Source organism: Hyposmocoma kahamanoa, unplaced genomic scaffold, assembly GCF_003589595.1.
Source record: "Hyposmocoma kahamanoa isolate Upper Pololo Valley unplaced genomic scaffold, ASM358959v1 78, whole genome shotgun sequence".
Classification (NCBI taxonomy): domain Eukaryota; kingdom Metazoa; phylum Arthropoda; class Insecta; order Lepidoptera; family Cosmopterigidae; genus Hyposmocoma; species Hyposmocoma kahamanoa.
The window spans coordinates 2121933-2149066 of record NW_020653945.1 but is presented as its reverse complement, the minus strand read 5'-3'; the positions used below and the strand labels follow the sequence as shown (position 1 = coordinate 2149066).

The 27134-nt window shown below is 38.7% G+C and overlaps 1 protein-coding gene across 2 annotated transcripts in view; it reads left to right on the top strand.

Annotated features, from left to right (window-relative positions):
* The first annotated feature begins 220 nt into the window (after positions 1-220).
* Positions 221-27134, top strand: part of LOC113233231 (spectrin alpha chain) — a 46367-nt gene continuing 19453 nt past the window's right edge. The window contains exons 1-21 of one of the 2 annotated variants that reach the window (XM_026468270.1): positions 221-488; positions 937-1125; positions 1273-1461; positions 2062-2232; positions 2994-3161; positions 4035-4274; positions 5382-5570; positions 5991-6099; positions 6886-7065; positions 7354-7538; positions 9560-9712; positions 9932-10091; positions 10468-10673; positions 10781-11008; positions 12035-12169; positions 22228-22362; positions 22455-22772; positions 22870-23059; positions 23660-23870; positions 24910-25027; positions 25432-25476. In XM_026468270.1, the coding sequence (XP_026324055.1) occupies positions 309-488; positions 937-1125; positions 1273-1461; positions 2062-2232; positions 2994-3161; positions 4035-4274; positions 5382-5570; positions 5991-6099; positions 6886-7065; positions 7354-7538; positions 9560-9712; positions 9932-10091; positions 10468-10673; positions 10781-11008; positions 12035-12169; positions 22228-22362; positions 22455-22772; positions 22870-23059; positions 23660-23870; positions 24910-25027; positions 25432-25476 (3699 nt within the window). In that variant the 5' untranslated portion in view covers positions 221-308. The remainder of the gene's footprint in view (positions 489-936; positions 1126-1272; positions 1462-2061; positions 2233-2993; positions 3162-4034; positions 4275-5381; positions 5571-5990; positions 6100-6885; positions 7066-7353; positions 7539-9559; positions 9713-9931; positions 10092-10467; positions 10674-10780; positions 11009-12034; positions 12170-22227; positions 22363-22454; positions 22773-22869; positions 23060-23659; positions 23871-24909; positions 25028-25431; positions 25477-27134) is intronic. The other variant, XM_026468271.1, reaches the window with a different exon arrangement.

The following is a 27134-nucleotide window of genomic DNA, read 5'->3' as shown; positions in this document are numbered from 1 at the left end:
TTTCATTAAATACGTCAGGCTAAGAACTTTTCAAATGACCCTCGTATGTCTATGTTGAGTTTGTTTGTTTGTATGTTATTATTTAAGAATTAATTTATTATTTTGTTTAATTTGCCGCATTCGTGAATTTCGTTTTCCTCAAAGGTTGACTGGTCTTTTTTGGTATTTTATAGTACTTTGTTATTAATATATTTTTCTAAATTTTCTGTATTATCTTTCAGGCAAAAATCCAAAAACACCAAGCATTCGAAGCAGAAGTGGCAGCTCATTCCAACGCTATCGTTGTCTTGGACAACACCGGTACCGAGATGATTTCCGGAGGTCACTTCGCGTCGGAGACGATTCGCAAGCGGCTCGACGAGTTGCACCGTCTATGGGAGCTGCTGCTCTCGCGGTTGGCTGAAAAGGGAATGAAACTGCAGCAGGCCTTAGTGCTTGTTCAATTCTTGAGACATTGCGATGAGGTTATGTTCTGGATTCATGACAAGGTGGGTTAAATGATGATTTGAAATTCTATTTTTATTTAAACTATTAACATTGTATCGAATATGAGTTGATTCATTAGCGTATGAATCAAACCCTCTTACCAACTCAGGCTTTTCATTGATTATCTCACTTCAAATAAATTTGTATGCATTACAAATTCAAATCACTCTATGCATACTTTGCTTCTTCCTTCCTAATGTTTACAACAAAAGAATGGATTTTACTTACTTTGTTTCCGGACGACTTCAAGTTTAGGCTACACAAGGCTAAAGTGAATAGGAATTTTTTTAACCGACTTCAAAAAAGGAGCAGGTGAACTAGGCAAACTGATTTCAATATTACTTGAGATCGGTTTTTTTTATAGAAAAGTTATTAGACAAACCCTTACCACGGTGGGTCACAGTGTTGCATTTGAATTGCACATAGTAAAAAATGTATTATATTATGTAGGAAACGTTTGTATGCGCGGACGAGTTCGGGTCTGACCTAGAGCACGTGGAGGTGCTGCAGCGCAAATTCGACGAGTTCCAAAAGGACATGGCCGCGCAGGAGTACCGCGTCACCGAGGTCAATCAACTCGCCGAGCGGCTCGTGCTCGAAGGACATCCCGAAAGGGAGACCATTGTGAAGAGAAAGGACGTAAGTAAAGTTTTTCGTCACCATCTTCAGCTGGATTTACAGTTTTCCCGAAACCTTCACCAGGTCTATGAAGTTTAGTTTAAACGAAAATGACTTAACCATTTAAATGTAAATTAAAATCACAAAAGGTACTGAATATTTGCGCAGGAGCTGAACGAAGCTTGGCAGCGCCTGCGTCAAATGTCGCTGATGCGCCAAGAGCGTTTGTTCGGTGCTCACGAGATCCAGCGATTCAACCGCGATGCTGACGAAACCATCGCATGGATCTCCGAGAAGGATGTTGTGCTCGGTTCTGACGATTATGGAAGAGACTTGGCAACCGTTCAAACTCTGCAGGTATGTGGATCATGTTGTCGGTCAATCTATATATCTAAAATGAATACATTTTAAAAGTATTTTTAACCGATTTCAAAAAAAAGGAGTAGGTTCACTATTGGACTGTACTTTTTTGTAGGTATGTTACGAGTTTTTTTTTTGTTGGAAAGAGCGTACCTTAGTTTTGGTCCCGTTTAAATTTGAAAGAAATATTCCACCTCTAAGGGTAGCAAACTAGGGGATGAATCCGGTTTCGCGCACTTTCTTATAACTGATTTCAATAAAACTTGGCAAATAGACGTAATTCCACGAACTTTTAAGGTCGGTTTTTTAAATAAAACACTTACAATTTTAAATTAATGCCAATAGATGTCGCTATGTGTCTTTATAATCGATGAATAAATAGTCTTTGTATTTCAATAAATACGTTTATTGATACAAAGATCGAACAAACAAAAAAAAAACCGCTGATCCGACTGGACCAGCGTCTACTGCCTCATCAGATCGAATCAGCAGATATTGCGATTTTTTCTATGTACCCGTTGCAGATCCTCGTATTGCATTTAAACGATTATGTTTTGCCGTGTATAAAAACTTACTGAAATATGGTATAAATTCCAGCGCAAACACGAAGGCGTGGAGCGCGATCTGGCTGCTCTGGAAGACAAGGTGTCGACCCTGGACGGCGAGGCAGCGCGTTTGGCGGCCATCCACCAGGACCACGCACCTGCTATTCATGCCAAGCGCGATGAGATCACCGCCGCTTGGCAGACGCTCGTGCAAAAGGCCAAGGTAAATTGACTTGACATACAGTTTTTCGCATTTTAGGATATTTCACGGTCTAATTTCTAATATAGTTACGAAATAATTATGAATATTGAAATGTCAGTAAGTATGCACACACACACACGCCAACATTACATACTGAACATTTGTTGTTATTTCCTATTTTAAATATCATTCTATCGTATTTAACTAACTTGTAATAACTTTGTTTTTGTTTGTTTTAACTGATTTATTGTAAATTTTCAGTTTTAAGCTTAGGGAAGTTGCAAGGCTTTCCCAACACAAGCATACATTTGCTAAATGGGAGAACCTGATCTACCACTATTGAAGAAATTGAAAAATAAAATTACTAAATTTAGAAATGAATGTGCAAACAAGGTTTAATAAACGCATGGATGGGTTTTAAAAACTCACAGAATTATATAAAATATCAAGAAATCACTGGGTTCTGGTGTGAAACCAGATAATTGATTATCTATATGGAGTAACACACTACACTATAATAACATCAATGTTCAATAATATGATTATTTGGCATAGTAATAAACAAACTATAATGTTAGCATTACCACTACCAATTGGTATTGCAATAAATAGAGTAAATTCATTTGTTAGTTGGTTATAATAAGGTTCACTTTTGTAGTTTGTATATGTTGTTCGAAGAGTCCTGAATAACTGGTGTGCTACAGGGCGGTGAAATATGTACGTAATTATCTATAGTAATCTCAACATCATTGATTGCTATATTTGTTCGTGTCGATGTCCAGGAGCGCCGCAGCGAGCTGGAATCATCGCACGCGCTGCACCGCTTTCTGGCGGACTACCGGGACCTGATATCGTGGGTGAGCGACATCCGCACGCTCATCGCCGCGGACGACCTCGCCAAGGACGTGCCCGGAGCCGAGGCTCTGCTCGAGCGGCACCAGGAGCACAAGGTACTGTATACACGTCGGGGACGGGAAGTTCGAATCGGTGGTACGGTCACAGTTTTAAAAACCATACAGTTGCGCAGAACAACGAAGGGGTACTCGAGGGGGGTCGGGCGGCTTCGGCCGATGCGAGCGAACGCGCTGAGTTTGCTTGACGAGCGCCAAGGGTTGACGTACGTGAATGATTTAAAATAGTTTTACATACTAGTGACTTCTACGATCGTTTCATGAGTATATAATGCACAACTGGTCTATGTACGATTGTAAATTGACAACGAAATACAACAGGGATTTAAAATTTTACGGATTTGTATTACACTTTTACTGGTAGATTATAGAGCACAAACCAATATAATATTTTAAACCCTTATGTTATTACCTATAGTCATGCAATAAATGTATTCTTATTCTGACGCGAGGTAAGTTTTTCCTATAATTTTGTAATACTTGCCTACCTATATAATATCTATTTATAAAAGTAAAGTGTATGTGTAATGAAAAAAAAAGTAAATTCTCCTATGCCGCAGAAACCAAAGCAGCCGAGATGATTATTTCAACTTCTATCGTAGGTCGTGAAAGACAAAAACGTATATAATAAATTATGTATGTGGCTTATACTTCGAAGGATGGATGTGTATTAAAAATATATTTATAAAAATCACTGCTATTACCGCTTTAAAACTGTTCATCTGAATGCAAATATTTAATTATTTTTTTAACAATAACTTCATTATTGTGTTTTCAAAAATAATAAATGGTTACGTTAATGATAATAATGAAATTTTTTTGCGTTGTGTGACAACCCTTGCACATCTGCGCATAACAGCACGAAGTTCAAGTAGTACTGCGGTGCGGTGGTGATAACGGAGACCGTTGCAGGGCGAGATGGACGCCCGCGAGGACGTGATCCGCGCGTGCGCGCTGGCGGGGCAGGCGCTGGTGGCGGGCGGGCACCGCGCCTCGCCCGAGGTGGCCGCGGCGCTGGACAACCTGCAGCGCGAGCACGCCGCGCTGCAGCAGCTGTGGGAGCAGCGCCGGGTGCTCTACCTGCAGTGCATGGACCTGCAGCTCTTCTACAGGGACACCGAGCAGGCCGACGCCTGGATGCACAAGCAGGAGGTACGCTCTTCTGCTACTACTACTACTACAGCTCGTTCCTAAGCCAGGTTCCCATGAGAGATACATTACAATACTATATTCAATTTAAACGTCTCAGATCGAGACATGCAAGAGCTAAACGGGCAGAGGCTTTAGTATAAACTTTTTGTTTCATTACAGTATTAAACCTCGTAAATGGCAAATTTTGAATGTTAATCGGAATCTTATTATAGAAGCATATAAATTGTCCTTAAATGTAGTATAAAAAGCGATCGCTTTTTAACCTGCTCAGGGCATTTTGGTTAGTCATCTTCTTCCAGCCTGTTAACCGCGTAAAACGAAAGACAACCTTGTATATATAACCAGTATTTGTAATAAATGTCACCCAAAAGTAACAGGTTATTAATAGAGACAGTGCTTTAAACGGCAATACCGTGAAAACTTTCAGTTTAAACGACAACACTGTCTCAGGTAACATGTTAATTAGTGAAAATATTGGTTTAAATAACAGCATACATATCTTTCGTATTACGCAATCAACTTACTCTATTGTATATTGGTTGCCAACCACATAAAATTCCGACTTTATATATTAGACTTGGAACCGTAACTTAGAACGTGATATTTTTATGGAATTGTCGTTACGATTTGTATTAAAATAAACATGATAAATGATAGATATGAATCTAAACTATGTACACAGCACCATAGCTCCTAGGTGGCGTTAAACCGTTTTTTTTTTGTATTTTCTAAAACGCGCCATAAAGAAGTTGTCAAAGTTGTAAAACTGTCCAGTGATTTACAATATAGGAATCTCCCCTAGTTCAGCGTTAGATTATCTCCTTTTGCACGTCCTTCTATCGCAAGTAGCGCCTTGAGCTGAGGTGCGTGTCCACCTGGACGCCCTCAGGCCTGCTACTTGCCCTTTTATGTGATAGTCAGTCCATCAGGGGTCAACTGCAAAAATAGCTTTAAAAAGCAAAGAACTTTGCCATTGGAACATCTCTTTGTTTCATTGGGTTATTTTTAGGACCTTATACAATAATTATAAACCAGGCATCATAATAGCTATAACAATTATCACAAAATATCTGACATAATAAAATTATATTGAAATTCTGTTCGCAGGCCTTCCTTGCCAATGAGGATGTGGGAGACTCCCTAGACTCAGTAGAAGCGTTGTTGAAGAAACACGAGGACTTCGAGAAGTCCTTGGCGGCGCAAGAGGAAAAGATCAAGGCATTGGACGAGTTCGCTTCAAAACTTATCGAGGGTCAGCACTATGCTGCTGACGACGTCGCCCAAAGGCGTGAAATGGTGAGTCTAGTTTCTACAGAATATCTACGAAGCTTGACGCCTAAGACTTATTAATTTTGTTTATTTTATATTCACTACTACACTTGTAGCAAATTAGCAAAATAGTGTTAAAATGAATAACGTGCACAGTCATATTGGCAATTTACGAGCCATTTGGCATATATGGCATTTGATATTTTTTTACGTTACATTCTTTGTTTTCGTTTTTATTTTCATATATTGCATTAAGCCGGTCGGAAAAAGGTTATGTCCATGTAACAAGAGTAAAAAAGACTGTATCACGTTACGGCCTTCGCGGTCTTATTGCGTGTAGCTTTTTCTGATCGGCTGAAGCTGATTCCGTGTTAATAAGTGTAGTGACTCCCTTATTGAAAGTGCCAAAAGGTCTATTGTGATCTAAACTCATAATATAATTTCCAGCTGTTGGAACGCCGCGCAGCTCTTCTTGAGAAGTCCAACCAACGTCGTGTGCTGCTTGAAGACGCCTACAAGTACCAGCAGTTTGAAAGAGACTGCGATGAGACCAAAGGTAAGCACTTGTAGTGAATAAACAATAACATCCGGTAAATTCGGGAATCATGAATATTTCCAAATGCTGTTGTCGCGTCTATAAGTTGTCGTATTGATGTATTTGAACGCTAACAGAGCTACAATCTTTGGCGCTAACTTCGTATCATGACGCCTTTATTCCACTGTGGTAATTAGTAATTAGAGACTGTGGAACTCCACTCTTTAATTTTAAATGTAATCAACATAATAATAATATTAAATATTCATTCGAGGCATCCGCGCTCCGAGCGGGTGGCGGGAGTAGAAATAAAACAAAAAACCTGTTAACCGCTCTAGGGCCGTATGATAAAAAAATGGCCTAGTTTTGGTGCCCGTTATACTACTACTTACATGAGCAAGTATGGTGAAAAATATCTAAACTTTTTACGAACATCATCCGTATTAAATATGCACTCTCAATAGTTTTCAGTTTAATTCTAGTTTTGAACAAAAGTGCACATATTTCATTTTAATAAGGTTTTTTTTTCAAACGTACATGGACGTTTGTTATTAGTTAGAAAGAAAGAAAGAAAGAAATGTAATTTATTCAGCACAATACACGTGGAGTACAATATTAATAATTAGTATTAAAAGTGTATTATTGCACTGAATAGGACCCAGCTCAGCTAATACTGCGGCAGGGCCACAGCGCTGGTTTTCAGTGGACCCTTTTCGAAAATGTTCGTTTAAAGGCTGACCTTTTGATTGAGGGTAACCATGCATTGAAGGAAATCTAATGTTAAGATGTCTGATGTGTTGCTTTCAGGGTGGATAAATGAGAAGCTGAAGTTCGCGACTGACGACTCGTACTTGGACCCAACGAACCTGAACGGCAAGTTGCAGAAACACCAGAACTTCGAGCAGGAGCTGCAGGCGAACAAGCCTCGCATTGACGAGATCACCGCTGCTGGCGCTCAGCTTTTGGACCAGGAACACTTTGCTAAAGGTCAGTATAACCATAGTAAAAAAGAGAAGTATGGTAACTCCGCACAAAGTAACAGCGCGGCTTGTATGTGTACGCGACCGCCGCTTGCCGTGTACGGACGCACCACATTCGCATAATAATGAAAGGTGCGTTGGGACGACCAGTGTTGTGCAACGCAATTGCGACGCAAGATTATGCGAATATGAGCGTTCTAGTTTTATTGACATTCCCTCTTGTTTTATTCCGTTGTCATTTTTGAAGTCTCAAGTGAACTGTAGCAGCTACTCACTGTTGCAATTTGTTGTACAGCTCAAATCGAGTCCCGCGTAGCCGACATGGCAGGTTTATGGGAGAAGTTAGTGGCCGCGAGCGAGCTGAAGGGCAACAAGCTGCAGGAGGCTGCTCAGCAACAGCAGTACAATCGCACCGTCGAGGACGTCGAGCTTTGGCTCTCCGAGCTGGAGGGACAGCTGCTCTCCGAGGATTATGGCAAGGTGGGTTGAGGCTATGTTGTCACCGTTGTTATGTTTCACATTGGCCTAAAGTGACAACCGTTGCAAAGCATTGAAAAGCGGTGGCAACCGTTAGTTGTGTAGAACGCAACTGCAAGCGTGCATACAGCTCCGGTACCTATCTGGAAAACAGGGAGGGTGCTGTACGTGCACCTGGGCACTAGCCTTTTGAGAGCTGGATGAAGTCCGTGCAAACGGGCTGATCTGGGCTTAGGACCTGACTTAGATGGTTCCTGTACGGATTTTAGGGACACAGTATCGAATCAAAAGTATCGTACTCATAAAAGTATCGATACATTTGTCCTGCCGATTTTCACCACTTAAAGGCACAATAAAACGCATGAATTTGTATTTTTTTTATTGATTTATGATTTTTAATTGAAACAATAAAAGAATTTGATTAATTGAATCAATTGGTCAATTCAATCAATCGTCATTTCACATAATTTGTGTTACTTAAATTTCCAATTACCCCACACCTCCTCTGTTCACATGAAAAAAAAAAATTTTGGTGACGGTCTGTTTCTTGTTTTGGATACTGTATTGCCTGCTTTTGAGAACAAACGTTCTGAAGAAGGGACAAACTTCTTTTAAAGAGGCATGGCATACAACCAAGTAATTTGTGATAAAGGTTGCCATTTAAAAGAAAATCACTAGGTGGCTTGCGTTATGATATGAGGTGTCCTAAGTAGGAATTATTCGAAACGATGCAATACTTGTCCAAAAGTACTAATACTTGAAAAGTATCGAGTACAAAAGTATCGGTATCGGAGGGAAAAGTACTCGATACCAAAAAGTATCGATATTTTTTCCGTGTCCCTAGGAGTGTCACTATGAACTAAACTTATGTAGAAAGATATAGGGCTGGCCGATTCACATGATGCGCTTTACTTAGAGTTTAGTTGCAGTAATTTACATAGAAGATTTATGAATCTCTGAATTTTGTTTTAATTATAATTTTCGAATCTCGTGTATTAGTAATATCATCATATTAGTTTTTGTTTGCATACACCCATACGTAAAATGTATACGGTTTAAAACAGAACTGTAATAAAATATTTAATACACACACAGACATACATACACATTGCTAAGGTAATATAATATATTTTCTTATTGATCAGATGACCTTATTTAATTATTTTTACATAAAGTTTAGTATGCAATCAAAAGCATCGCAGTGTCAAAATTTAAAACAAAGAATAAAGAAAAACAAAAAGTATAGATGGAAACATTTTGTAATAACAAACCCACTATTGACATATAAAGGTATCTCGTTCACCTTATTAAGCGATCGATCCAATATCACAATATCAGGCTTATTCGCAACAATAGTCCTGTTCGTGATAATGGATCGATCCCAATAGATTTTGGTACGGTCATCTTCGAGTACTGGCTCCGGTGAATACTTGTAATATAGCAACCTCTATTGCACGAGTCTGCGCTTCAGAGCGAATCTTGGTGTAATATTTTGGCTGTCTGGTTGTGTTAGTATTATTATTTTCTCACCTTTCATCCATGGCCAACCGTTTCGAGCGAGCTCATTCTTCGACCGAGTGTCGATACCTCGTAAAAAGCGAAACACGTGTAGAGTATATTTTTGGTAGTGATGCTTGTGATTGCAGTTGCGTTTGTGCTATTTATTTAATTAATTTCATGCAGAGAGAGGGTGGGAAAGATAACTGCGTAAAAAATTCAACACAAGCGCACCTATTTTGCACGGTCTAACTTTCACTGGGTTCGCAGAGTAGCTAACTAATTTACTTAAATTTTTATCGTTTGAATTATGCATTTTTTGTTTTAAGGGTAACAACTGTAACCACCGGGTGGTGGTAGAATGCACCTGATGAAAAGAGACAATGAGATCGATAATTTAGCTTACTCACTCTCGTCATATATTTACATACACATTAATTACTTTTGGATGAGTTTAGCGATTAAAAACTGTTGTCATATAAGTAAAAAAAAAAAATATTTAAATAATTATGTTTCTTCCCCAAAAGGACCTCACCAGCGTCCAGAATCTACAAAAGAAGCATGCTTTACTCGAAGCCGATGTGAGCTCGCACGCGGAACGCATCGAAGCCATAAAAAGCCAAGCCGAGCAGTTCATCGAGAAGGGGCATTTTGACGCTGACAATATCAAAGCTAAGAGAGTAAGTTGTTTTTATATAACTTTATTTCCTTGCAGACGCTGTACCGCTCCTTGACTCGGTTCTGTTAAATATGTTTGCTTACACATACTGGAAAGTATTTGCATTACTTTCAGTAAGTACCTTCAAAGTTTGTCATACATAGAGCTCTTTCTAATATATACTTTTTATTTTTTGTATTTGTTCTTTATTTATTTTTTTCATTGTTATGAATTTTCCTAGGACGCCTTAGTAGCCCGCTACACTGCCTTGGACAAGCCGATGGCGATCCGCAAGCGTCGTCTGCTAGACTCGCTGCAGGCTCAACAGCTGTTCCGCGACCTTGACGACGAGGCTGCCTGGATCCGTGAGAAGGAACCCATCATCGCCTCGACTAACCGAGGTAACTTGTTAAGGGGAAAACAGACCTTAAAACAAATAGAAATGTATAAAATCACACAGTTCTCAGCCCTTGGAAACCCACCTCTTTAGAGAAGTCCCTTACCCGGCACTGGGACTTATAGGATAATATACAATTTGATAATGTGCTAGAGAAACACATCAATTATCTGTTCTCAAACTGGGGAATCCACTGTATTATGAGTGCCAGAACAGGCGTAATCACTCCAGGTCACTACAAAGACCAGAACCAATTTGGAAATGTTCATTTCTCAAATTGGTCCTACCGGAAAGCGGGCTCGATACTTCCTCATTCGGCGCCCACTTATAAGAACAGCTACGCTCATGTAGAATCGAATATAAAAGAACGGCTGGCGCAGGTCGCGACCTGATCGGCGTGCAGAACCTGATGAAGAAGCACCAGGCCGTGATGGGCGAGATGGCGCAGCACGAGGCGCGCGTGGACGCCGTGCACGCCGCCGGCACCGCGCTGCGCGACGCGGGCCACTTCGCCGCCGACGAGATCGCCGCCCGCCTGCACCAGCTGCAACAGCAGTGGTCACAGCTGCAGGAGAAGGCGCTCCAGGTAAATCGTTTCGCGACGTGACCGACTCAGTGACCGATGACCGTGACCGATCTCTGGACAACAGCATCTGGTGTCCATTTTTTAACCTTCACGTTTATCTTATTCAGCGCAAACAAGATTTAGAAGACTCCTTACAAGCGCAACAATACTTCGCGGACGCCAACGAAGCCGAGTCGTGGATGCGGGAGAAGGAGCCGATGGTGACTGCTCAGGACTACGGCAAGGATGAGGATTCTTCGGAGGCGCTGCTCAAGAAACATGAGGCTCTTCTATCCGATCTCGAAGCTTTTGGGAACACTATCAAATCGCTGAGGGAACAGGCGAACGCTTGTCGCGTAAGTCTTAAATCATACACAAGTGATAAATGTATACCAATGTTTTCCTTTACTGTTAGGGAGCGGTGTTGCTACTAAACACAGAACAATAAGTACAGTAGAAATGGTTAGTTAGCGTCTCACGCGTGTCAACTGTAGTCACATTGTGGCTATTTGAACTTTGTCCGCCATTTTCGCTTTTTACGGTGTGGTTGTGTCAATTCTTTCAAAGGTCAAAATTCCGTCTTACATCTAGGTGACGCTGACCAGAGTCAATGACAATAACATAATTTAGTAATAATTGGAACGCCGTAACATTCATTTTTGGCAAAAGTTTACGTCCTGTCACAATCTATCGATTAAACTGTCGACAACAAGTACATGACGTTTTAAAATTTTGTGAAAACAGTTACCTGCAAACATTGATCCGCGCTAAAAAGTGTCCGAACTTATAGGGCGTTAAAATCATATACAGAGCGTCTTTCACGCTCTAGTCTTCGTTTGTTCGACTGACAGCAAAGCAAGCAAAATTAGACAGTACTGCGATGACATTACAATTTAAATTCAACGTTTTAGCTTTTTCATATTCATTTACATGTCACTACGTTTAAATAGGTTGACTTGGGACATTTTTTTCGTGGTTTTTGTATTAGACCCATCGTCCATTTATTTGTAAGTCAATGCCTGCAAATGTCATTTTACTCCGTCTTCGAAAAAGACAGACCATGCCTATATAGATACCAGAACAAATACAAATAAATAAAACTATATTGATTATATTAATGTGTATAATACTTAAAAACATGTTTACATAGATTGTAATAATATGTTACATCAATAATAATTTCTCTATTGTTAAAAATGCTTTCCTCTCATTCGACAGGCTCCATAAATGCTATCTGTATTGTGTTTTGTAACACTTTGTTACATGGCGGTAAAGTGTGGAATATTGAGTAATTTACACCACTTGGAAATTAAAAACAAATTTTTATTACATTTAATAATTACACGTGGAATCAAAATGTGATGTGTAAAATATTTCTGCAGCAACAAGAATCTCCGGCAGTGGACGTGTCGGGCAAGGAGTGCGTGGTGGCCCTCTACGATTATGCGGAGAAGTCACCTCGTGAGGTCTCCATGAAACGGGGCGATGTGCTCACTTTGCTCAACTCTAATAACAAGGTAAGATTACTTTTAGTCACAAGAATAAGCCATATTTCCATTTAAGTGTGCATGCTACATCGTCGACCTTATCACCGCTTTCCATTAGGTGAGATGGAGGTCAAATGCGCACTTATTTATATAAAAAAATAATATTTTTGTACGTTGTGACTATGACTCGCTTTAATTTTTTGTCTCTTATTGATTTTCAACAAATAATGAAACAGAAGAACAGATATTAGGGTATGATAGTTAGTAAGTTATTACTAATAATAAGATATGTCTCTTACGCATAAGATGATACAAAATCCCTACGAATCCTGTCTACCAATATTAATTTTCCGTTTCGTCGCCTTACTTTCTTAAACTCGTATCTTAAAGCACGAAGTTACTGAAATGCAAAAATTGCATTGTGTATACAAATTTTGCAGGCTAATTTCACATGGCATTTCCTTCATATTCACCATTGACTTACAATTATATGAACGTCGGGTCCGCGCTAAAACGTGTCCGAACTTATAGGGTGTTAAAATCGTATACAGAGCGTCATTCACGCTCTAGTCTTCGTTTGTTCGACTGACAGCGAAGCAAGCAAAATTAGACAGTACTGCGATGACATTACAATTTAAATTCAACGTTTTAGCTTTGTCATATTCCTTTACATGTCACTACGTTTAAATAGGTTGACTTGGGACATTTTTTTCGTGGTTTTTGTATTAAACCCGTCGTCCATTTATTTGTAAGTCAATGATATTCACACACTAATTTTTACCTATTCTTAAAGTATTGCATCCAAATTGACTTTATTAACCCTTGATAACAAATTTAAAACAAATGTAAAGTTTTGCCATCTCCTGAATCATTCTAATAGGGGTTAAAGTATGAAATTGCCGATTTGTACTGAAAATCTAAATTGTTTATTTTTTAAATTTTTAACAAATTTATTTAATCAAAATAGTTGCCATTATTATCTATACATTGCTGCCATCTAATGGGAAGGTTATTAATGCCTTTGCGATAGAACTCCAACGATCTAGACTGCACAAACTGTGTGAAAGCATTTTGTACTGCCTCCTGGGAAGAAAACTTCTTGTCACGTAGATAATTGTCCAAATCACGAAAAAAATGGTAGTCCGTTGGAGCAAGGTCTGGTGAATACGGAGGATGACGAATGGTTTCTAACTGCAGTTCCTGAAGAGTCAAAATGGTTTCTCGTGCTGTGTGAGGCCTCGCGTTGTCGTGGAGCAATAATGGTGAAGATCGATTCATGAGTCGGGGCTGTTTTACTGCTAGTTTTGTCAACATGGTTCGGAGTTCGGCACAATAGACATCTGCCGTTATTGCTTGACCAGATCGGAGAAAACTATAGTGAATAACACCATGCTGAGACTACCAAACAGTTACCATTACCTTTTTATTGGTAAGTTTTGCTTTAGGACACTGTTGTGGTATTTGACCTGGGGTCAGCCATTGCATTTTTCTTTTCCGGTTATCATAAAGAATCCACTTTTCATCACATGTTACAATTCGATCCAATATTCCTTCATTTCTGTACCGGTTCAACAAGGCAACACAAGTTTCAACACGCGTTTCTTTCTGCAGATCAGTCAAATCATGAGGCACCCATTTTTCGTATTTTTTTATTTTATTGATTTGACGCAAGTGAGTCAATATTGTGGGTAAGGTAACGTTAAACCATGCCGCTAATTCCTGGGTAGTTTGACTAGGATCGGCTTCCACTATCTCTCTTAATTCATCGTTATTCACCTGTGTGGGTGGTCTTCCTCGTGGCTCGTTCTTTAAGTCGAAATTTCCGTCACGAAAGCGTTTAAACCAAAATCGCACGGTGCGTTCATTAGTAGACCCCTCTCCAAACGCAGCATTGATATTGCGGGCTGTTTCTGCCGCGTTAGTTCCGCGTCGGAACTCGTATTCAAAAATCACTCGAATTTTCGCAGTATCCATCTTTCTTGTCTAAATTGAATAACAAAAACAATTGAAAGTCGATATTCAAATGTTCCAAATTTAAAAAAAAAAAAATCACAGAAACCATTTGAAAAAAGTTTCATTCGAAAACCTCAAACCATGAAGATTCTATGAAAATTCAAAGAACCTATTGCAATAAAACGGCAATTTCATACTTTAACCCCTAATATATAAGATACTTGTTTGAGAAAGTAAGGCATTGATAGTGTAAATATTATAATGTTTTACTACCATGATGTTAATTTTAATATAAATCTCACCTGTCCATAAATAACTCTAACTTTTAACTGCCTCCGTGGCCCAACGGTTACCATACCGGACTGCCACGCAGAGGTCCCCGGGTTCGATTCCCGGGCCGGGAGAAATATTTGTATGGCCTACATTTATTTCTCTCGTGAGTTTGGGTGTAATTTGTGGTTGTCCATGTGTGTGTCCATGGCACCCGCGACACAGGGTTTCCCTAGTGCGGGGCTATGTTGAGTGTGTGCGTTATTATTATTATTATTATTATTAACTGTTACAGGAGTAAGTCAAACTATATACCACCAGGAGCTCGACTTGTTCGTCCCGACACTTGGTATCCAAAAAAAAAGAAACACTGTTTTGTATCGGGCTTTTTAAAGTTCCAATTTAAGTTTTTCATGTAATATCAATATGTTTCTGCGTACATTCTTGTTAATACCGTCGCGTGGGTCACTCTGTCAAATTATTCTTTCTATCTGTCTCTAACCCCAAATCGCAAAAGCCTCTAATTATCCCCCATAGATAACACTGTTATTCTATCAGTTTTTATCACACGTCTTATCAACACAATTTCGTCTTTAGTATTCATAATTCTTTCACGCAAAATGGTCGCTTGTTGTGCAACACTAAAATAACTTCAGCACGCGTTATTAAAATTTAGATAAAATATAATATTAATGAGGTTTTAAAATATTATTTACGATATGTGATATAAATGATAAGTGCAAAAGTGAGATAAATTGCTAAACGGAACTTATACAGTAAAATAAACAATTACGTGTTATAGAAATATAATTTAAATGAACTGATAACAACTGAAATATTTACTATATAATCTTTAAATATGTTATTATAAAATGTAAATTAGAGAGATTGTTCTTAACTTTGATTTCATATAAATAAAGCGTGCTTCATTCTTGCTTTGCAACCTAATCGACGGATGTGATGTTGACTTATACTGGATAATTTTTACAAATAAATATTGTTTTACGTCGTAGAAATATTTATAATGGAATGTCATCACAATTGCCAGACAAGTACCATAATTCCTTTTTTTTTAAATACTATCAAGTGACGGGACGAACAAGTCGTGCACCTGATGATAAGCTACACGCCTGTCCGTAACAGTTGCAGTGCCACTAGAGCTTTAAATCGCAACGATCTGAGGGGCACGCCACTGCGCCTGTCACCCCAACATTCTGAATCTGATTGTTGAATATGATTCTTATATGTTCTTCTTAAATTCTTCAGTGTTATACACCAGCCCGTTACACCAAGTACCAAGTACCATCTAAGATAATCGACGCCCCGATATCATTGAAACGTTATTTCATATTCAGCTCAGTTGACACATAAACCATTCTAAATTAATAGGGCTCGGCGCCGCGCTACGATAAACAACCGCCAATTTTACGCTCGAATTATTTCAATGTCAATGACAAAGGACTGTAGGATTGTATGGAGCAATTGATCTTACGTTTGACAAGAAACTATCAATTTTGTTTACTTGATTACCTTTACATGTGTTGGTTTAGTGTGAAGATGGCTTATGTAACCAGAAAGCAGTTAAAATGGGTCAACGGTCAGCAAACACCATTTTCTCGTAGTCAAATTAAAGAATTTAAAACGCTCTAGAAGGATCATGGTACGTCCGTAACGTTTGGCAAAACAGTATTGCATACTACTTTTTTTTTAAAAACCTACTTAAAAAGTTTCTGGAATTACACACACACCTAGCCCCGCCGTAGGCAAAACCCTGTCGCGGGTACCATGGATACACACAAATTACACCCAAACTCACGAGATAAGTAAATGTAGGCCATTCGAATATTCTTCCCGGCCCGGGAAACGAACCTGGGGCCTTACCATGAAGTCTTATTACGATTCAGTTTAGAACTTGACTTGAAAATGAATCGTTGTGAGACAGCGCTATATGAAGTGTATATCATCATTCCGCTTTTTAGACGATACGACCCTGTACTGAACTGTAATAAGAGTTCATGCTAAGGCCCCTGAGACCTCTGTGTGGCAGACCTGCATTGCAACCATTCAGCCACGGAGACAGTTTACGTCTATTTGCCAGGTTTTATTGAAATCGGTTAATCGGAAAGTAGGTGATATCCAATAAATCGGATTCAATCCCTAATTTGCCATTCTTAAGAGGTGGAATATTTCCTTCAAATTTTAATGGGACCACTGCTGACTTATCCCCTTTTCAACAAAAAAAGAATCGTCTAAATCGGTTCAATTTGCTAATGTCAGAATAATCGCGTAAAATACACAAAAAAATACACTTGAACTGTTAACCTCCATTTTTTAAATCCGTTAAAACGAATAGTAAGATATCGTCGCCTTACTTACTTAAAGTCGTATCTTAAAGCACAAGGTTACCGAAATTCTAGAAATTAATTGTGTACACAAATTTTGCAGCCCGATTTCACATCACATTTCTTTCATATTCATACACTGGCTTTTACCTACTCTTAAAGTATTCCATCCAATTGAACACCCTTGATAAGAAATTTAAAATAAATAGAAAGTTTTGCAGAAAGTAAGGCGACGATATGTCAGGAATAATAATAATAACGCACACACTCAACATAGCCCCGCACTAGGGAAACCCTGTGTCGCGGGTGCCATGGATACACACATAGACAATCACAAATTACACCCAAACTCACGAGAGAAATAAATGTAGGCCATACAAATATTTCTCCCGGCCCGGGAATCGAACCTGGGACTTCTCTGTGGCAGTCCGGCATGGTAACCGTTCGGCCACGGAGGCAGTTCATCAGTGCGATTTAAAGCTCTTAATGGCACTGCAACTATTACGGGCAAGCGTGTAGCTGCCCATCAGGCGCACGACTAGGCACTTGGTATCCAAAAAAAAGAAACACTGTTTTGTATCGGGTTTTCTAAAGTTCCAATTTAAGTTTTTCATGTATTATCAATATGTTTCTGCTTGCCTTCTTGTTAGTACCGTCCCGTCGGTCACTCTGTCAAGCTAACTCTTTCTATCCGTCTTTAACACCAAATCGCAAAAGCCTCTAATTACCCGCCATAGATAACACTGTTATTCTATCTGGTTTTTGTCACCCGTCTTATCTACATAATTTCATCTTTAGTATTCATAATTCTTTCACGCAAAATGATCGTTTGTTGTGCAATACTAAAATAACCACCATGCGTTCTTAAAATTTAGATAAAATATAACATTAATGAGGTTTTAAAATATTATTGTGATATGTGATGTGTATAATGCAGAAGTGAAAAACTCATCATCAGAATTTGAAAACTTACTTGGTTTTCTAAGTGACTGTTTGTCTGTCAGTTCTCCGACAAGAAATTAAATAAATAAAATAAAAATAAATCAATCATCCCTTCGCTTAGTATCATAAAACAATCTTTATACGTCTAGCTTTTAAAAGTTTTTCGTCGTTATCACAAAAACAAGTAATGAAAAATAATAACTAAAAAGACGAATCTCTGTAACTTTTCAGTGTCGTTATGAATATCATTATGATCCGCATATCAAATTTGTTTCCACTGCCAGCCGTATACGTTTATGTAACGTGTTCTAATTCAGTTTAAAAGACAGTCATCAAACGATCATGTCTGTACGCGAACGAACTTACAAAATGTAACACGTAAAAAAATACTGTAAACTTTCTGTGATATAGCCGTGATATTAACGAAGTGTGTGAAAATGATTGTACTTAGTTGGATTTTTTATTTATTTCTGGATAATGTTTTTACGAGGAGGAGAGTTAGGAAGAAATGTTTATGCCATGTAAGTTTTTAACGTCTACTTATATTTTACGAACTTCTGCGGTTAAAACAGTGTGTGTTTGCTTAAAGAGATGGAAATAGTAGTGTTAACAAGTATATTTTGTACCACAAACCAAATTACAAACTTTTCTCCATAAATCGGTTTTTTCCCAAGTAACCTTTAAAAAGGACATAATATCACGCATTCCAAACGATACTGTCACTAAACGAAAGTCTCGCTTTTTCAAATTTAAACTTATTTTCATAAAAACTTGACCTTTTCGATTAGTGACGATATTGATTTCAACGTGTGATATAACAACATTTTCGTATTGATGTCACCTTGAGGCATAAGTTGACAAGTCCTATGTGCCTGTAATTTCTCCAGCACCCTTACCCTTCAAAACCGGAACACAGTAATGCTAACATAACTGCTTTGTGGCAGAAATAGGTAAGGTGGCAGTATTTCTCTGGACGAACTCTTTCACAAGGGCTCTACTGCTTGCGAAATCTTACCTTTTACTTATATTGTAATTAATTATTAACAAGGCATTAGCAGTTATCAAATGAACACTAAATCGCGAATTAGTGCGCGACAGTGTGACTTATGTATATTACTTTTAACGTACAGTGCAATTCTAATGTAAATTTAGCTTATGTATACCGTCTTTGTTTATTCTACACGGTTTCTTTGGATGTGAATATTATTCATCACATACTACGTTTATTGTCTCACTTCTGTTATTGTCTATAGGAAAATTGAAACTGGATGTTAATTGGTTCTATTGTTACTAATGATATCTGAAATAGTTTCAATTTGTAAAGATCAGAACAGGTAAATCTTCAAAACTATTTTTTTTTAATCGACTTTAAAAAAGGAGGAGGTTCTCCATTCGACTGTATTGTTTTGTGTGTATGTTACGCGATTTATGAACCGATTTTGATGATTTTTTTTTTGGTGGAAAGAGGGCACAGGTATTCTCTCTTCAGGCGGCCTCGGAAGCGTTCCGGGTTCATATGAACCCGTACATTACAAAAATTCTCGCGCCCGGAACGGTTCCGCGGCCGCCGCTATGGCCGGAGCATTAATCCGGTGTGGCGCACTTTCCGGTAATCGATTTCAATAAGACTTGGCAAACAGATGTAATGCCACAAACTTTTGAGGTCGGTTTTTTTAAGAAAAATATTAATTTATTTCGGTACAATATCTAGTTCTTATATTTTCGCGTTAAGACACAAATTATGTTTACGATTGTGGGCTCGTCTTACTCTCGACAAGTAGGCGATGTGATAAGCATTAAGATTGATATGATAAGACGTTACCTTTTCCAATAAACCCTTTTAAACCATTCAATTATAATTGTACACAATGTCATATTAAACAAAATATTGGTGTTATTTATTTGTTGATACTAGAAACACTACTACAAAATAAACTCATAGTGGGAACATAACTCATATTGTACGACGACACATCCTGTATAATGTTCCATTTGTTTAATGTGACACGTTCTTTGTCAATGGTAAACTAAACAGCTGTGGAGTACACATCGTGTAAATAGCCTAAATTGTATGTTGAGCAGTTGAAAACGTAGAATTACCAATTTTATGCAATGTACATATATATACATACAATGTACAATAGGTCCGACACTTGCCTACGATCGTCGAAGACAGGCCCTGTACTCTCGTTTTCCAACATCCATCTGACACGATGACTGTCAAATTAGTAACACTCTACCAAATAAAAAGACGCATTATGCGAATGAAGCTTCATACTTGAGATTAGATTTTGATTTGGTCGAGTATTACCATCGAGTATATAACCAGAAATAGAGATGAAATAAGGTCCATACGTTCCTGGTAACTCATCAGTGATACATCACTTATAAATATCAACTCTCGCTTGCACTGAAATATAGACAGCGCCAACAACTGACCTGTGTGTACGTCTCCGTATATTCCAAAAATATTCTGTATTTATTGTAATAAAGATGATCTCTAACAATGGGGGTTGTTCAATTCGGTGGTAGAAAAAACAGCAAAACATCTAATTACAAAACAAACGGAATCAAATTTCATCGGTAATTAAATTTTAAATATATAATTTTGCAATTTTCCTCCATTATAGCAAAGCTAAGTTAAACTGGTCTATTTCAAGTGAAACAATTGACGACACCCGTCAAATGGCAGAATAGTTTTCAAACAAATTAAATGACATTTCGTCTCTATTTCTGGTTATATACTCGATGGGTATTACCTATTTGATAGTAATTGTTTCGGACAGACAACAGACGAAGAAAGAGAGAAGACACCCTGATTATTATACAGAGTAATTATGACGCATTTACACAAAGTCGTCAGGCGACTTCCGCTTGCCCGCCGAAGGCGACATGCTACCGGTGTAAATAGTAAGAAGTCAGCCGAAGGTCGGCAGACGACCCGGTGTAAATGCGCCCTTAGGCGACTTGATATTATATTGATTTAGTGATGGATCGAAACAGATTGTTTCTATAGTTTAATCATGTGAAAAGGGTGTTTTTTTATTGTAGGAATAAATGCGCATTTGCGCATCTCACCTGGTGGAAAGTGACGATAAAGCATGCACACTTGTATATATATAATAATAATAATACCGCACACACTCAACATAGGAAAACCCTGTACTAGGAAAACCCTGTGTCGCGGGTGCCATGGACACACACATAGACAACAACAAATTAATAATAGTAATAATAACGCACTCACTCAATATAGCCCCGCACTAGGGAAACCTTGTATCGCGGGTGCCATGGACACACACATAGACAACCACAAATTACACCCAAACTCACGAGAGAAATAAATGTAGGCCATACAGATATTTCTACCGGCCCGGGAATCGAACCTGGGACTTCTGTGTGGCAGTCCGGCATGGTAACCGTTCGGCTACGGAGGCAGTTCATGATGTATATAGTACATGATGCATTGTCACTTTCGCCTTTAAAAGGCCCAGGTTATAATGTTCGGGGAACAGATTTGCAGGTAGAGAATTCCACTCCAATGCCGTACGCTAGATAAATGTGGATTGAAGTAGATTGATTGTTAATAGATCGAAGGCACACATTTTCCGAGCGAATATGGATGTCTACGTGGGGAGATGTAGCCAGTAAACACATTGCGATCAGATTGGGGATGCCCTTTAAAAAAACCAAATTTAAAAGTACCAAGAGTATACCGGTACAAGAATTTACCGCGCATATAATATGAAACACTAACACGAGTAGAGGTTTATTAGGCGCGTAGGAAGCGGAGGTTCATGTTTTCCAAGAGACATGCGTGATGGGATGCTTCTGATATTTTATAGTATTGACTTGTCCCAAAATAACGTTTCTTACAATTTATTATGTATATTTAATCTAGTTGACAGATATGCTCTATAAATGAAACATTTGTAAACTCCCATCTCAGACGTTTAAACGAACAATTGCTTGTTTTGTTTAATTATGATCGCAACCAGAGCATTGTAAGGTCATGTGGGTGAGGACGGCGTGCGCTGTTTTGTTATCGAACAATACTATTTGTTTACTGATTCTTAAAATAATATTTTATTATTCTTTAGTACAAACATTTTAGACGATATTACGCTGAATCCACGAAACCAAATTTATTCATTCTTTCCCTTCGTGGTTCCTCGGCTAATATGATCGTACGTTTCATTATATAAGAATAGATTTTTATTCTGTCTGTATTAGAAATGTGCGCCCATCATAAAATTGTTGGCGTCTGAAGATTTGAAATCGATCGGCGTGAATTCGTGGTGGCATATATTCTTAAGATGTTATAAAAATACTAAAACATTGTATATATCAACCTTTGTGTACAATTTCAACGTTTTTTGCACTTTAACTTGAAAGTTAGCAAGTAATCTACGACGGCAGGTAATCTAACAGCACTAGCATTCATGCGCTATCTAGAGGGAGAAATGTTCAGTGTGCCTCCTCATTTTAATAGGATGTACTTGATAGATGATTCCAAAATGAAGTCCCATGCGGATTAGCGTGTTGAAGATACGGGAATAACAAACTGGTTTTTTTTTCTAGGACTGGTGGAAGGTGGAGGTGAACGACCGTCAAGGTTTCGTACCTGCAGCGTACGTGAAGAAGATCGATGCCGGCCTTTCCTCCTCGCAGCAGAACCTCGTCGACTCTAGCTCCATCGCCGCCAGACAAAATCAGGTGATGTCCTTGTTACAGTCGTCCTTATGGTAGTCTAGGTACCGTCAACCGTCGTTTAGAAGTCCTACAATGTTGATAATTATTGTTTTTAGATTGACGCCCAATATGACAATCTCTTAGCGTTGGCTCGTGAGAGGCAAAACAAGCTCAACGAGACCGTCAAGGCATACGTGCTCGTCCGCGAGGCCGCTGAGCTCGCCACCTGGATCAAGGATAAGGAAATGCATGCGCAAGTGCAAGACGTGGGCGAGGATTTGGAGCAAGTGGAGGTGATGCAGAAGAAGTTCGATGACTTCCAGAACGACCTGCGCGCCAACGAGGTCCGCCTCGCCGAGATGAACGAGATCGCCGTCCAGCTCATGACTGTCGGACAGACTGAGGCAGCGCTCAAAATCAAGACGCAGATGCAGGTGAGATGCTTACTCTAAATCTGATAATTATTCGTAGCATTAATCATAGATGCATGTCGCTACGGTGATTCAAATCGTCACTCTTTCGTTGTTTCAGGAGCTGAACTCGAAGTGGACGTCGCTGCAGCAGCTGACAGCAGAACGCGCGGCGCAGCTAGGTTCCGCCCACGAGGTGCAGCGCTTCCACCGCGACGTCGACGAGACCAAGGACTGGATCGCCGAGAAGGAGGCCGCGCTTGCCACCGATGACCTCGGCAAGGACTTGCGCTCCGTGCAGACCTTACAACGTTAGTATATAGAAGCTAACAAGTTACTTGAGATGATACAAAGATCGGACACATAGAAAAACGTATTCGACCCGGTGAGACCGCTGCACCTTAGCATTGCTCTTACCAACTACGCCACGAGTCAAGTTACCGAGTTGTCGAAATTCTCCTATGTGTTTTTTGTTATAGATCATTGTACTGCTTTCAGCATTCGTCGCCGCTAGTGAGAGATTTTTGAATAACCTTCTCACCGCAGCCGGTACCTTTACAGGTGTCTCAACTAACGTAGATGTCGCTTACTGAGATTTTTTGTGAAAGAATCGCGCGTGTAAAGACGTTGAAGGAAAAGGGGAAGACTGCGCAATCGCGCGTTCTATCACGCGGCAGTTTCATACGATCTATCCTGCGCAATTAGCTTTTACACGGACGCTCTTTCCGTTGTAACAAAAACTAACACGAGCAATCACGCGAAAGAACGTTAACTTCAAAATTTTCAAACAGGTAATCGTGGATTGCGCGTGCAGGCTTTCCCGCGCGCAATCATGTAGGCTCCTGATCACACGCGATAGAATGACTGTGTAAATGAGGCTAATATGTTATAATCTAACTATTCGTCGACAGGTAAGCACGAGGGTCTCGAGCGCGACTTAGCCGCTTTAGGCGACAAGATTCGTCAGTTGGACGAAACTGCTAACCGTCTGATGTCGACCCATGGAGATTCTGCCGATGCCACGTACAGCAAGCAAAGGGAAATCAACGAGGCATGGCAGCAACTGCAAGCCAGGGCCAACGCTCGCAAGGAGAAGCTTCTCGATTCATATGATCTACAGAGGTATTATTGCAATCTCCATTCCATAGTTCCGTTCTTCTTGCAGTCTAAGAGCGTTTTCGCACTAGGTTCAGCCTTCTACAATCGAAATCAATTTATATTCATATACATTTTAATAAGAACAGGTCGATTTCATTGTCTACATTGAATTAAAATGAAAACCTTTGAAAATATGTCTCCTCTTTGCATTTTTAATAGACAAATGTATGTATGAGACTCGAGTGGCGACTGCGTTGCCACAGATGGACGGTCAGTTCAATACCGTCCCGCACTAAAAAGTTTGGCAATTCGTTTTTATGCCGAACCATCAAATTGTGGAACCAACTCCCGGCGCATGTATTCCCTCCCCTCTATAACATCGGGTCCTTCAAACGTAGTGTGAAGAAGCATTTGGCCAGACCGGCAAAATGATAGTGACGGAGTGAAGATATTTGTGTTTTCCATCCGTTACTCTCATCTCTGGACTGTATTCGCACTTTCCATCAGGCGCGGTGCAGTCATTTTGCCGAGTCACAATAAAAAAAAAAAATGAACTTACAAAAAATAACAATTCGAATGCTGTTGTTGTTGAAAAAAGGCTGTTGATGAGTCGAATGAAATAAGTTCGGCTATCTATTGCATAAGTGTGACCAACTTTCTGTGGATAGAATATTTCGACCCCTCCGAAGTAAAGTATGGTATGTCGAAATTGCCAAGTTTACAGGGAAGCGTTTTAAAGTTCTGAATTCACTGAAACGAACATAACACGTGACTTTAGCATTTCTCAGTTTTATTCGGCAAAGCTCATTACTCACAGAGTATTATAAAATCCTAGATATCGGTTAGATGATCTATGGTGATCACTCTTTCAGTGAATTCAGAACTTTAAAACGCTCCCCTGTAAACTTGGCAATTTTGACATACGATACTTTACGTAGGAGGGGTCGATTTGTCGACTGCAACCACTAGCTGCTTGCAACCGGGCAACTCTTTGCGCTATGAACTGTCATTTTTACTCCATCTTCAAAAAACTATAAGTTAACACCCTTTTATTATTCCTCAGATTCCTCTCTGATTACCGCGACTTGATGGCATGGATCAACTCAATGATGGCGTTAGTAAGTTCCGACGAGCTCGCCAATGATGTCACTGGCGCCGAAGCTCTCCTCGAAAGACACCAGGTACGTCGCTCTCTATTGCTAACATTTTGTTTCATTATGAATTGTTCAATCAGTTGCTATGATCCGTCGCCACGTTATCAAGCAGCTTAGAGAGAGTTCAAATTTTATCTCAAGTTCTAACGAACCGATTTTAATACTGTTTATAGTAATGCTTATACACATCCCACTTTGACACCACATTCGAATGTCAACCAGGCGACAAAATAACAAAACACAAATCATACACTCTTAGAAACTTATATCTCATAATCAAGAACGTCCTACTCGGGATGAGTTGTACCAGTGTAACCACAACAGAAATTTAGTTAACAAGCAACACGAAATTCCCATATTATGTAGTTCTACTAATTTTATGTGTGGTAAAAATCTATATGTAGAGAATAATGAGTAAGTGGTGTTTCTAGACCCAGCGGCTGGAGATAGACGCGCGGTACGGCATTATGCCGCAGGTCAGATGCAGTGCAAGCATGTGTGCCAACCTAACAATAATTTTACACTATTGATACAATGACAGTTTTTTGTTTTGAATCTTAACTACATTGGTCATCTATTAAATATACGACTGGGCGAACGGTGAAAAAACCCAGTGGTTTTAACACTATCTCTCCGTTTTGATGTTGCCCTTTAAACTAGTGCTTTCACTAATTGTCTGGCAAACTTTTGACAGTATTGCCATTTACACCGCTATTTCTTCTAATTATATGTCAAGCTTTTGACACAATATTAGTGGGAGCCAGTTTAAATAGCAACTTTGTCAAAAATTTAACAGATAATTGGTGGAAAGAAACTAAGTAACTAAAAGCACGCCACACTCGCCATGCCTAATCTCGCTCTTATATTTCTAGTAGAAAAGGAAGGTGAGTTGTCTTTAGTTAGATAGGTATTGCGAGAGCGCTCTTTCTTTTTTTTTTTATTTATTTTACGAAGATGTAAAGCTATAATAAAAATGGTATATAAACTAAAAGAACAAAGAACTATTACAAACTCCACATTTAAATATCAAAATTACGCAGCAATAATTATTGCTGATCTTAAATTTTGAAGGTTCAAATCAAATCATAAATATCATACATATTTTCAGTGGTATATACGTAACATATACGTTTTCAGGCCTACACATTTATATACATTACATCTATTATATAAAATATAAGTGTAGCTTGAGTGTATCTACAATTTTTACTTACAGTTAAAATTCTCGGTTGAAACGTCGTTTTAAATGTCAATATTAACCCAGATATACTGAATATCATTGTAACCGGGCTGTCATTCGCATTAAGTTTAGCTTGTAGCTGAAAACTGCTTTCACCCAGTGACATTAGATCATTTAAATAGTCAAAATAATTACGTTCAAAATCACACTCGGTTATTATAAAGATAAATTCAGAACATAAGTTTACACCATCGCGGTTAAAATCTCGATTGATAAAAGTTTCAATAAAGACTGTCAATGTGTCATTACCGTGTATCAAACAACACACCAAATATGCATTATATAAATTACACCTTACACTCGATGTGCTATTGATATTGAATCCAATAGAATAGAAAACATGAAATGACACCTTCACACTACAAAAATTTTAGTTTGATGGGAAAATAATTTTAACAAGCCAGATTTAATGATCGTGTTTCAGACGGATGAAATTTTCAATCGATACATTTGCCACACATATCTCGTGCAGTTCGTGATTGAGGCTACAAAAAAGGGCCATGTATTTTTGTGTAAATTTTATCTGTTCAAAGCACAATCTTTGGCAAAAATTTTAGTTAGAATAACACTTAAGTTTAAGAATAGCCTAACATGTAGACAGGTGATACTATTTTACAATAACAAATTCTTATTTTCTATTTTATGGTGATCAATGTTGGTTATTTCCTTCCATTTTTTTTTTATTAATTATATTATTGCGACATAGTCAAATTCAAATTGGTTAATGTTTTGAAGCTGACTGTATTTTGTTTGTGTGTTGTTTATCGATTTTTTTTATTATTTGTTAGATGTTGTTTACTTCTTTGTTTCTTCGGTGGTTTTGTGTGTTGTGGATTTTTCCTTTTGTAACAATTTTTGAAATGAAATGTGGATTGTGTTTATATAATAATTGTT